Genomic DNA, 12,590 nt, shown 5'->3' with positions numbered 1-12,590 from the left:
TGGTATTTGGTTCTAGACAGGATATCTTTGTATTTCATTGTATTATTTTCCTTTGCCTATGTGTTGTATTTTTTGTGTATCTGTTTTCAGTAGCTTGTACATGGTTAAGGTTAGACTAAACACCTAAGCTCCGCCCACAGCCTCACACCAGATTGACATGTGTAACACTCGGAAATGAGTTCTACAAGTTAATTATCTGGAATGGCTCTCCCTGAAAACGATCAGAAAATACTGACAAGAAAGCTGCAATGTACATAGTTTGCACTAATGTTTACACAATATACACAGTTTAGTAGTGAAGTTGATTCAGTGTTCAGTTCCACTTTAACAGTGAATGTAAAATAGTATGTGCATTATACAGTCAGTCTTTGTTGCACATTGATATATGAGTTGTTTACCTAACCCTTGTGTTGCAGCTCCAGTGTTTGACTATGAAGACGTCCCCTCTCCCCTGAGCGAGTCGGAGAGCACCATCACGGTTCTGCTGAGGCCTGCCCTGGGACGAGGAGCTCCTGTCAGGTACAACAAACACACACGGCCTATATTCATTCAGGACGCCTTACTTTTTGTGTGGAGATATTTATAAACTCACGAGTAGGATGTCAAGATTATTAGGTTAATAGACAAAGTAGTTATTTAGGTTTGCAATATAAGAATGAATCAAATATAATAGTGAACATTTTAGAAGCAAAAAATGTGAGGTCAACATGTTCAAATTACGTTTAGCTTTACAGAAGAATATTGTTGCACATGATGGCCAAGTTATTTTGGTTGTCAAGACAATCATCCAAACAGAAAGCAGTTTCTTAGGGTGAACTTACACTACCCCAATCGAACTGTGCCCAAGCGGAAAGCCTCTAAAGCGCCGTACGTTTGTCTAGTGTGAATAGAAACAAACTGTGCCCAATGCAGCGTTTTAGACTTTGACCTGTGGGAGGAGGAGGTGGGAGGAGGTGGACCAAAGCACGGGACGGTTGCTCATGTACACGCACCTGCCATGTGTGCTGATGTTACTCATACGATGAAAACATTGAAAAAAGCTCTGCTCCAAAACACGCTGTGAATCTCCCTCAGACACGATTTTGGACAGAGACAAAAGTTTTGCAGCCTCTCGCCTCTTGTTGTCCACATGTTATTCTATCCATAAACTCATGGAGAAGCGTATCACAGCAGGGCTCTTATCTGCCTCACTGTTTAAGAGATATTTCATGCATCTGGACTTGCTCTCTAAAAGGATAACACTGCTGCGTGACATGTTAACAAACAGCTCCTTTTGATGACGTCACCGGGCCGTGGCTTGACTCTCTGGTGCAGGTTTGAGCGTCGGCCATAGAACGCTCCATGATCGTGTTCGAGCGTGGCACCGTTCAAAAGGCCTAGTGTGAGTGCGCTCTTATTGGGGTTGCCAGATTCTTTGATTAAACCCAGTTGGAAATAAACCTAAAAGCACTGAATACTGACTAGCTAAACCCCCAGCACCTGCAGCCAGTCATGAATCAGTGCTAGTGCAGCCTCTGTCCCTCATTGAGTGGATTCTGAAGGTTTCACATGAGGCCTGACCTGGAGCTGGATGGGACACACTGAAGAGAGGGACTGTATTGCTCAAATGGGAGGATGATGAATAAGAGAGCGCATATTAAGTTAAATGTGCTGTACCTTATTTGCACTTGTCTTAATAAAAACGTGTCAAACAGAACTAGTCCATTTTAAATTGTTTGCAGTGGTGCAAAGTTATTCCTCAAGCATCCTAATTATTCACTGCAATGAGTTTATACACAATTTTCACAAATCTCAGTGGCCAGAGAGCAGAATTAGTTGTAAAGCTAACAACAGCAAGCATATGAAGCGCATATTTGCTGATTATCGGACAAGAAAATGCTGTATAATTGACTATTTAGATGCTGACTTTGATTTATTTTGACCTGAAGAGCTGCTTATTCGAACGCATTTATTTACTGTATGTGTTTAATGCTATAAGAAGATTGTAAAAGTTTAGGTGATCTTAAAGTTTTTTTTTTATCAAGAATGACGCATTTCAGATAATTACCATCATTCAAGACGTGTCAATTTGGAGGCTGTTTGTGCTGGCACCGTCGTAAAAGCTGACAAACAATGGCCGCCAATAGTGCGAATGCCGACCAATCATCAGCTGACAGTTTGACAGCCTTGTCACTGTAACTAGGGCAGCGCGCCAATTCCACTCAACAACATTGCCAGCAGAAAAATGGAAAGGCGACTTTGAGGGAAAAGAACACCTTGATTGTGAAAAAAAAAAAAAAGTTTAAACTGGGTATTGTGGGTGGACCATTTATCCCACACAGTTGTTTTTCTGTTGTGGTGTAACGTTGGAGCAAGAGAAGGGACTAAATGGGCAGAGCTAACAGTTGAAACTCAACCATGTGAGGACAAATGTGGACAAATGTGGTTTATTGCAAGTAAACACATTTCTGGTAAATTGTAGAATATTGAACCAATTTTAGCCAATGGATCATAGACTGTATATGGACATCGCTAGCCTGTTCGCCGCCACGTTCCAAATAGGAAGTGAGCAATGGCGCAAAATTGTTCCATCCGAGCCATCTGGTTGCAATTGACTTCTATTGAAAAATGATCACCCGTCTCTTTGTAGTTGCTGCTCTCACGATTCTCATTCTGGCCTTAAATGGTTAGTTTTTACCTGCTCTACGTGATCCTGATGTTTTTATTTTTTGCTGTTTTGTACTTAAATCAAGCTATGAATAACAGTTAAATCAGATGTTTTTCCCCTAGGCCGGCTAGCGTTAGCAACAGGTTTGATTGACAGCAGTGCGCTTTGTCGTGAAGTCCCCGTCTTCTGCCAAACCTTGTTCCTGATTGGCTCTTTGGTGGCGCACTCGTATTTCCAAATTTGGAACTTGGCTTCAAATTAGTCACTATAAATAGGTGACATCACACTCCCACAATCCACTTCTACATATAAACAGTCTATGCAATATTTCGTTCTGCATTTGGTTCAAAGATAGCACTGTATCCTTAGCAGTACATATCCAGCAGTTCCAAAAACATCAATTTTCTTTTGCTTATCCGGGGCCGGACCGTGGGGGCAGCAGTCTAAGCAGGGACTCCCAGACTTTCCTCACCCCAGACACGTCCTCCAGCTTCTCTGATGGGACCCCAAGATGTTCCCAGGCCAGCTGAGAGACATAGTCCCTTCAGTGTGCCCTGGGTCTTCCCCGGGGCGTCCTCCCGGTGGGACATACCTGGAACACCTCCAAAAATATATATCTTAAAACAGTCTCTTACTTGGGACTGGGGGTGAAGAGGAGCTACAGAGAACTGTTTTGCTGCTGTGATGAGTGTAAGAGGAAAATTGTTCAGTATTTATATGAATGGTTAGCAAGCTAGCAAGCTGTGACTGACGAGAACAGACAAGATGTTTGAATTCTGACAACAAAATAAAGTCCGTCTTCTTAGTTGAAATTACCCTTCAGTTTTATTTTTTCAAAAAGATATTATGTAAATATTACAATTAACTCAGGACATGTCCACAGTCACTGAAAGAAAGTTGGAACATTAGAGAGATCTTCTGCATGTAAGTGACTGTTTAAGTGTCTAAAATACAAGTTAAAATTCTTGGCACGCTCCATGGACCCACTGAAATGTGCTCATCTAAAGCAAAGTCATTTCTGCTGGCCCTTAAGGAAAACTACAATTATGTGTGCCAAAAATTTTCCAATTTCCCAAGCAAAGTTTTCGATTTTTCATGGCGGCTGGAAAAAATGTGTTCTCTCCGCTTGTAAATGTGGCCTTTGCAAACAAAATTGCCAAGGAAATGTTATTTTTCAAAGCCCTGCGACTGGTCTTTCTAAATAGTTTATTTCTCATGACAGTATTGGGCCCTGTTGCCTTACTTTCTCTGCTGTGTAAATGAAAGAATAGAACATTGTCCAAATTTAAACCGTGTGAAAGCTCATATTGATGACATTTGTGCTAAGTATGTGTATCTGTGATTAACCTCTGTCAAAGGCTTCTGAAAATGGTAAATTCCTGACCAGTTACCATTCTCTTTTAGTTGGACGGAGGGCGGAAGTCTTATTGATTTATTTTTATTTGGAAATTTTGTATTACATCTATTAAAACATCTTCCCTTGACTCAGCCCAAAATCAATCCACTGGAGCCTTGAGGATTGTCGCAGTTTGAATCAGGCTACAAACCATAGCTGCTGCATTGATGTTGTCGAGACACTTAGAGTAAGGAATATGGATGAAGTCTGATAAACTTTAAAAACATGGAGGAGCACTTCTGGCTTATCACCATATGGCATTAAGGGTTTTCAGCTATCATATGTGAATAAGCCAAATTGTTACAGCCAGGGCAGGTCCAGCCTATAAACAGACTAGTCAGGTGCTTAGGGTCCCGAGGCCACCAGAGGGCCCCCAAGAGCCTATACATTTATATTGAAAATAATATAATATATCAAGTTTTATTAATATAATGTAAATTTAAGTCCACTATCGCCAACTGGTACACAGAAACAAAGAAAAAATGTCTAGAATTTTAAACACTTGACCCCCCACCCCCACCCCCACCCCCATCCTTATATGTGTGTGTTCTGTTCTTGTGACTATGGTAGTTGTGAAATTCTGGGTGTTTTCAGTCTGATGTTGGTAATATAAACACAAATACAACTGGTAAAGGCGATGAGAGCAGAGTCATAATGTTGTCAAATGTGAATCACCAATAACTGAACCAGGAGGCATCCGCAGTTGGGGACCCTAGAGACAAATTCAGCTTAGAGCCCCCTGAAAGCTAGAGCTGGCCCTGGTTACAGCTATATTTTGGTGAGGAAACAGCATAATTTGGTTAAAAACTCAACTAAAGATTCAAGTTTATCCAAACACTACCTCCTTAAAAGGTACCATCCATAAATAGACTATCTGACCCGCCCATGTTGCATTCTCACATCCCACCACTAGATGCTATCTACATTACTTCTGTCTGTTCTGATAGTTTGCAGGCAAGGTGAGGATGGTCGCCTTACAAGACACACACAAATGACCATGAAATCACAAAGAAATGCAAATACATGTAACTGTCATCTACAGTGACCGATATAAATATGCCGCTTGGCCTCGGCGACATTTAAGGTGGACCTGGGGATATGATGAGATAGGGTTGGCCCGGGGTGGCACACACAGCCATTCCTGAGCATTCAGTGTGTCAGCCATATTGATTTAGTGACAGGAGCAATGAAAAACACTGGCAAGCTATAAACAGGTGATGTCAAAGTGTCCAGTCTGAGACACGTCTGAATTTATGTGTTCATATTTCATCAGCATTATCATACCCTGCAGCGCCTTTGAGAGACAGAAGCACTGTTCTCTATAGCAACTTAAATTTCATTTAAACTGAAGCAATTTTGGTACGACTTTACAATAGCTACACCGTTTTTTTTTAGCTTGCTTTAGGACCTATACCTGATTTTTCCATTTAATTTAAAGTAAAAACAGTCTAGCCACACTTCAGATATACTGTAACAGGGTGAAAATGAGACCGTCTGCTGTTTTCATTGAATTATTAAGTATACTATTGATACTAGGAAGTGCACAGAACACGGTGAGCATGCTAGCCTCCTTAAGCTGCTGTTAGCTTAACGTTACACAATCTCCCATATACTTGCTTTTAATGTAATGTGATCAGTGTTGGGAGTAACGGCGTTAAACTATAACGGCGTTACTAACTGCGTTACTTTTTCAGTAACGGAGTAATGTAACTAATTACTTTTCCTAGCGTTGTAACGTCGTTACCGTTACTGACAATAAAATGTAGCGCGTTACTTTTAATTGAGTTCACGCTGCTCTTCATCAGAGTCTCTCAGCCGAGGAGCTGCTGTTGTGTTTCTTTGGTGAAAGAGGAGGCTGGGGTGAGATAAAAGGCTCGTTTGAGATGAGGCGGTAGCAGATACGACGCCGTCAGTCGGTGCGCGGTGCATGCCTGTTAGTTTTGTGTCCAAGATGCCACCGACTTGCTCTGACGTATGCGCCGGTAACGGGAAGTTTTTGAGCGAGGCGAGCGCAGCAGCTCTCCACCAACTGTGGCCGCCTGCATGGACTACAAACACGTTATGCATGATGGGAAATGATGTCCTGTCCACACGTGCATTCACAGCGGATTAGGTCCGAGTTGTGTTTTGATCAGAAACGTGACTGTGTTCTCTCCAAAGAGGAACAGGCTCAGATCAGAGGTGATTAATATTTGAATAATGGACAGAGAATCACAGTGTGTGGCCAGAGAAGGTTAAAGGTTTTGTCTTATTTTACATGGTTTACATTTGAATGCCTTAGTTTTACAAAACATGGTAATGAATCTTTTCAGTATTATACTGAAAGCACTTTATTGTTACTGTTTATTTTAATGAAGAAAATACTTGAAGTACAGTCGACTGAAATTGTGTGACATGTTGATTTATTTGCACTTCAAATGAAATGTTTTATATATATTTTTTATTTTTGATACATTCTATAATTTACTTGAAAACAAATGCAATATAATTGCAATCTGTTAAAGTGAAATAAATGTTAAAGGTTCACATCTGTTGTGTTTTTATTGTTTTAACATAATAAGTAATGTGGAGTAAAGTGGAGCAGAGTAGTTACTTTGCCTAGTAACTAGTTACTTCTCCCAAAAAGTAACTGAGTTACTAACTCAGTTACTTTTTAGGAGAAGTAACTTGTAACTATAACTAATTACATTTTTGAAGTAACTTGCCCAACACTGAATGTGATTGAATACAAGTATGTGCGGGGAAATAGTTACATCACAAAAGTAAACAGTAGCAACTCACATTCTTTGCCTTCACCCGACGCCCACTCACTACCACCTCACGTCAGATCACTTTCAAACTTACCTTTACATTAATTTATACTTATGTTACATAATAGACACGCAAGCTAATTATCTCCACGGCCCTCGCTTCACAATCGAACAGGTAATCAACACATTGTAACAGGAGACGTGATGTGCTATTTGTATTTTCTTCATCAGTTCTATCTGTTTCTCTCCAGCGTGTACAATTTAGTTAATACTTTTTATCTGGAAAAACTGTCAGACTTGTGTGGGAGGCTCTATTTTAATTTTTTTTGTTTGTTTTTTTTCTAAAGTTTGCACCTTGCTTCTAACACCGCCTCTATAAAGTTAATTTGCATTCTCAAGCAAAAAATACATCTTGTCACTGTAATTTATGTATAAGCTCAAAGTATTGTTTATACTTTTCTGGCTTCAGTTCGTTCTTATATCTTTTTTTTTTTTTTTGCAAATTATGTGCCAGTGGAGTTAAAGCTACCATCCGTAATTACATTGGCTGACCAGACGCTGCTGTATTTTCACATATCACCACTAGATGCTATCTATGTTACTGCTGTCTGATAGTGTGCCAGCTTTAGCCTGACAGAAGAAGATCAGAGAGCACAAGTGAACCCCTAGACTGTACATATAAATGGACATAGCTAACCCGCTAGCTGCTGTGTTCCAAATAAGAAGTGAACATGGGCAGCTTCTGGCTCCATCGACTCAAAATGTTTGTATTAACCCGCTCCACATGATCCTGGTGTTTTCATTTCACTATTGTGTCTATAAATCAAGACATGAACATTTATAACAGACAAATCAGGGCCTTCTTTCCCCGAGGTCGCTCCTGCTAGTGTTAACAACAGGTTGATTGACAGTGTTGCTATGTGTTGCTGTAGCCGGACGCTGTGGGTGATGTCACACTCACTTAGTCCACACTTTATACAGTCTGGGTGAGCCTGAACAAAGGCCAGGTGAGGGGAGGGGCAGGTTTCACATCTGCCACCTACTGGTGAAAAAATAAACTTACAGGTGGAAGCTTTGGGTAAGATTATTAAGTTGACATATAGAAGGTGCACTGTGTAATGTTTCTAGTGGAGGGAAGTTGTTGTGTGCATGCTCCACAGTATGGCATTAAACATGTCTATTCTAATGGAGAATTGCATGTGACATCTCCACGCCGATTACAGGTCAGATCTGAGGAGAGGCGAAAGCACTCATATTTACATAAAGATACATCAGGGTATTTTATCAGTAGAAACACATTTAATAAGTCCAAGATGGATAAGTTTAAGGTCGTACTGTGGAACATCCCACCCATCTAGAGGAAATACAAACCCCACACCAGAAAAGTTACGTGGTTCACTTTTAAATGACATTTCTGGTACCACGTTGTAATTACTACACCTTAATTAGCCTTAGTAAAACATGTGGGTTATATAAGAGGTGGATAAGGAGAAACATTGCAAAGATGAAATAATGATTGACATGACAAATAGTTCATTATGAAGTCTTTGTTCATACTTTATTAATTATGCTTAATTAAAGGTGCACTCTAACAGTATGACATTAAACTTCTGCTCTGCTTCTATTAAATTACAAGTTTTGTTTTCGTTAAAACATATCTTGAAAAACATGCATTCTTACTGTAACCTGTAACTTGGCCTGGTGGTCTCACATGCATGTCTCTATGGAGATAGAATTGTTTAATGCCATACTGTGCAATATTCCAGGCAAAGCTATAACATCTCCAGAGAGACAAGAGAATGGCGGACCACCAACAAGAAGAGTTACATAGTATACCTTTTGTAGATACTAAGTGTTCCCAATTTACTTTACCCTTGTTAAAGAAATATATTGATCTTCATGTGTGGTGTATACCTTCAGACCCCTAACAGTGTCCATGTTCCATCTCCCCAGTGCGTACCAGGTGGTGGTGGTGGAGGAGGACGGCTCTCGGCAGGTGAAGAGGAGAGAGTTGGGCAGTTCAGACTGTTTTCCCAGCCCCAGCTCGCACACGGAGGCCCAGGCCAAACGGGCCCCCCACTACTACACGGCTGAACTGGCCCCCAGCAGCCTGCCCGAAGCCACCCCCTTCACTGTGGGAGACAACCACACCTACAACGGCTATTGGAACAGTCCCCTGGACCCCACCAAGAACTACCTCATCTATTTCCAGGCCACCAGCAACTTCAGAGGGGTGAGGAGCAGTTTCATACAGGTTTAAAGCAGATCTAGTATGTAAAATAGACTTTTTAGGCCTTTTAACCATGTTATAGTTGTTGCCCCTCACCATGTACTCACCTGAAGTAGTATTTGGAGTGATTCATGCATGTTTGAGTAATCTTTAATTACACATTTTCAAGACACCATATTGCAGATCAATCCCCCTTTTTACCATTACAGGCACCCGCCCACTGTGACGTACTTTGTTCTCCAATTTTATTTTCTTAATTGGTAATATGCATCAAGAAAATAAAATTGTTTAACAGGAGGAGTGCCGGTGGTGGGATTAATGTCTTTATTATTCAAACATGCACAAATTTATAACATCTCGGCTAAGCTTTAAAGATAAAAGTATTTTTGGAAAACGCCTTTAATGAGCTTTTCCCTCATTAAACTTACATATTTGTATGTGTAGTGACTCATGTGTGTTTGAGTAATCCTGTGTTGGCCTTGCGTTTGAGGTCTGAAAGCTCAGAAGATTTCATTTTTGCAGTTTGCAATTCATACAACGTAAGATTTATATTGTCCGAGCCGCCCCTGTTGTATTCTCACATAACACCACTCCTGTACACGCTGCAGTAGCTTTGGTCTGACAGAAGAAGAGCAGAGAGCCGAGGGGAGTCTGAACAAAGGCCAGGGGAGGCCATCTGCAGGTAATGGCCATCACTAGAAGGATATCTATAGAGGATTAACTATATAGGAGTAACTATAAGTATATATATATATATATATATATATATATATATATATATATATATATATATATATATATATATATATATATATATATATATATGAACATTTTAACCAATGGACAGAAAAAAATAATAGGTCTTAGAGAGAAAAAGAGATAAACTGGTGCTGTATTATTTTGCGGTATTTATACGAGACAACAAGAAACACTGTTAAAGTTGTCACAATAACTGGAACATGCAGTGCCTTCAGTATTTTCCTGATATTTTTAGGTTGGAGTTGACTCTGTCCCAGCCCTCGTGCCCTCCCTCTCTCAGTGTGCTACGAGGTGCTCGAGGGCAGTGCAATGTCAGATAAAGCATCAGTCCCAAACAAACACACACAGAACAGTGGGATTTTTTGTCTTTTTTTCCAAAATCTTCCAAACAATGTTTCTTTGAAAATCTGCCTCATACACATGACTAGATCAGATCTGGATTGGGCATGTTTTGTGAAAAGAAACAGAAATAGATTTTTATTAATTTAGTAAGTCAAAAACTTATCAGAACCTATATCATACATTACCAAGTCAAATTTTATTAGATTCAGCTATTGTAAATTCTAAAGAGGAAATACATGATGCTTTTAATAGGCATTTTATCTCTGCGTGTGTCGTAACCAGTAAGATGGAGGGACCAAAATTGTGCGACTCACGAAGGTTTAACTGAATTTTATTTACAAAATGTTCAGGGTTAGAGTTCATAAATCCAATACAATTTTTAATCAATGAGTTCAAATGGCAGTTATACCAGAATTATGGAAAACGACACATGTTTTGCCTTTACATAAAGATGGGACAACTACTACAAGAACTTCCAGACAATATCTAAATTACCTCATGTTGCAAAAGTTGTAGCTCCATTTTGAAGTGTTATCACTCGGTTTTCAGAAAAGGTCACAGTACTGTCACTGCAACCACAAAAGTTTTAAAAGGCATTTTCACAGCCTTGATGATAAACGTATGTGTGTCTCTGTTTATTGATTTAACTAAACCTCAACTGTTTTTAATGTTTTAAATAGACCTATGCACTTTTTTGTTTTGTTTGTTGGTATTATACTGTATTTTAACAGGGCCCTCATAAAAAGACTATGTTATATTATCTGGTTAATACCAAAATACCAAAATACTTAAAGGTGCAGTATGGGATTTTTCTGGTTGCCACCATTTTGTTTTCATGGAGATATTGATTCTTTTCTTGTCTTCAGCAGTAGCAACAAACTTTAACTATCTATCTACTATGAAATTAAGCAGTCAACACAAATAGGCCAAGTTACAGGTCAGATCTGTGGAGAGGCTAACTGACTACAGTGAGAATGCACTTTTTAAGGTATTTTAGCAATAAAGCCATAAGATGTAATGGCACACTATGGAACATTTCAGGGAAAATAAACATGCAGGTAGTGAACCCCAAACCAAAATAGTTATATAATGCACCTATATTTTTCTTCTTCTTCTTCTTAATTATAGTTATTCATTATTGGGCTGCATTAGACACGCACAGACAAACTACCCTGATAATAGTTTTCAACAAATTGATTGAAAATGTACCCATGCCGCTATAATTTGGTACTTCTTGTTAGAAAGCTGCGAGCTTACGCCTTACGCATAAACAAAACTTTGTAATTTCATGTTTGTTATGTGTTATATCCCTACAGAATTTTTTTCTTTTTCTTTTTTGCATCACTCCTAAATTAAAGACAAAACAGTGCTCTTGAGCAGACACGACAGAAACCGCAGCGGTGGTGGATTTCAGGGGCTTTCAGAACATAATTACTTGCAAAGACAATGCCTGCTTGTGCTTGTCAAACTCCCATACACTCAAAGAGTAGTCTGTGTTCTATGGGGAGAATCTAACGTCACTGTCCAGTTTCAGGGGAAAATTTACTCCCGAGTGAATGGAATGAAACATGAATAAGGAATGTACCAGGAAGTGGGCAGAAACTGGACCAGATGGAGATTTTTTTTTAATTTTTTTTATTTTTTTGTGTGTAAATAAATGTTAAAAATGTTTTGGATATCCTTCTATAAGCTTCTTACAGTAGTTGGCAGGAGATTTGCTCCATTTCTTCTAACAAAACTGGTGTAACAGAGCCAAGTTTGTAGGTCGTCTTATATATTGTATTCTATTACAGCTGTCCCTCACTATAACGCGGTTCACCTTTCGGGGTCTCGTGAAAGGTGAACCGCATATGTACGTTTGCAAGTTTTCTCCCCGACAAAACCCACAATGTCGATGAAACGTTCTGCACCGACAAAGGCGCCTACGAAGGTTTGAACTTTGAAAGAGTTTAAACAAGAGAGAAATGTGAGAAAATGTTAATCCCTGTGAGAAAAGTGTATAAAGTGTGTGGTGAGGAGTTTTACAGACAAAAACATATAGAATAATTGTAAAAAAATAAAGCTAACTACTTTGCGGATTTTGTCTATTGCAGGGGTGTATCACAAGTACACATTTTGTCCTATATTTATTTATATATGTATTATTTTTTTTTAATAGTGCACACTCCATGATATTATGTGAAATAAGAAAAACACATTAAAATAAATCAAGAGCCGCTAACTAGCTGATTTATTGGTAACATTGTGTAATAACTTTTTAAAACGAGGAGCTGCAGTGTCTACTTTTCTTTGTGTGCACAGGTGTGAACAATCAGAAATAAATCAGATTACTCACATCACATGCGCCAGTTTACATGACATTTCAATAATCTGAATACTCCCGAAATCAGATCATGATCAGATTTTTGGTGTACATGCAAACACAGCCATTCTTGTAGTTAGCCCACCTCATCTATCCTACCAGGC

At 39.3% G+C, this 12,590-nt stretch overlaps 1 protein-coding gene across 6 annotated transcripts in view; it reads left to right on the top strand.

Annotated features, from left to right (window-relative positions):
- The window catches only part of LOC117378592 (receptor-type tyrosine-protein phosphatase U-like), a 406,105-nt gene that overhangs the window by 298,411 nt on the left and 95,104 nt on the right, over positions 1–12,590 (top strand). For all 6 annotated transcript variants that reach the window (XM_055225577.1, XM_033975221.2, XM_055225579.1 and 3 more), the window contains exons 11-12: positions 417–519; positions 8,747–9,026. In XM_055225577.1, coding sequence (XP_055081552.1) covers positions 417–519; positions 8,747–9,026 — 383 coding nt within the window. The remainder of the gene's footprint in view (positions 1–416; positions 520–8,746; positions 9,027–12,590) is intronic.

This window comes from Periophthalmus magnuspinnatus, chromosome 11 (assembly GCF_009829125.3).
Source record: "Periophthalmus magnuspinnatus isolate fPerMag1 chromosome 11, fPerMag1.2.pri, whole genome shotgun sequence".
NCBI lineage: Eukaryota > Metazoa > Chordata > Actinopteri > Gobiiformes > Gobiidae > Periophthalmus > Periophthalmus magnuspinnatus.
Note: the sequence above shows the minus strand (reverse complement) of the source record. Positions and strands in the feature narration are given on the sequence as shown.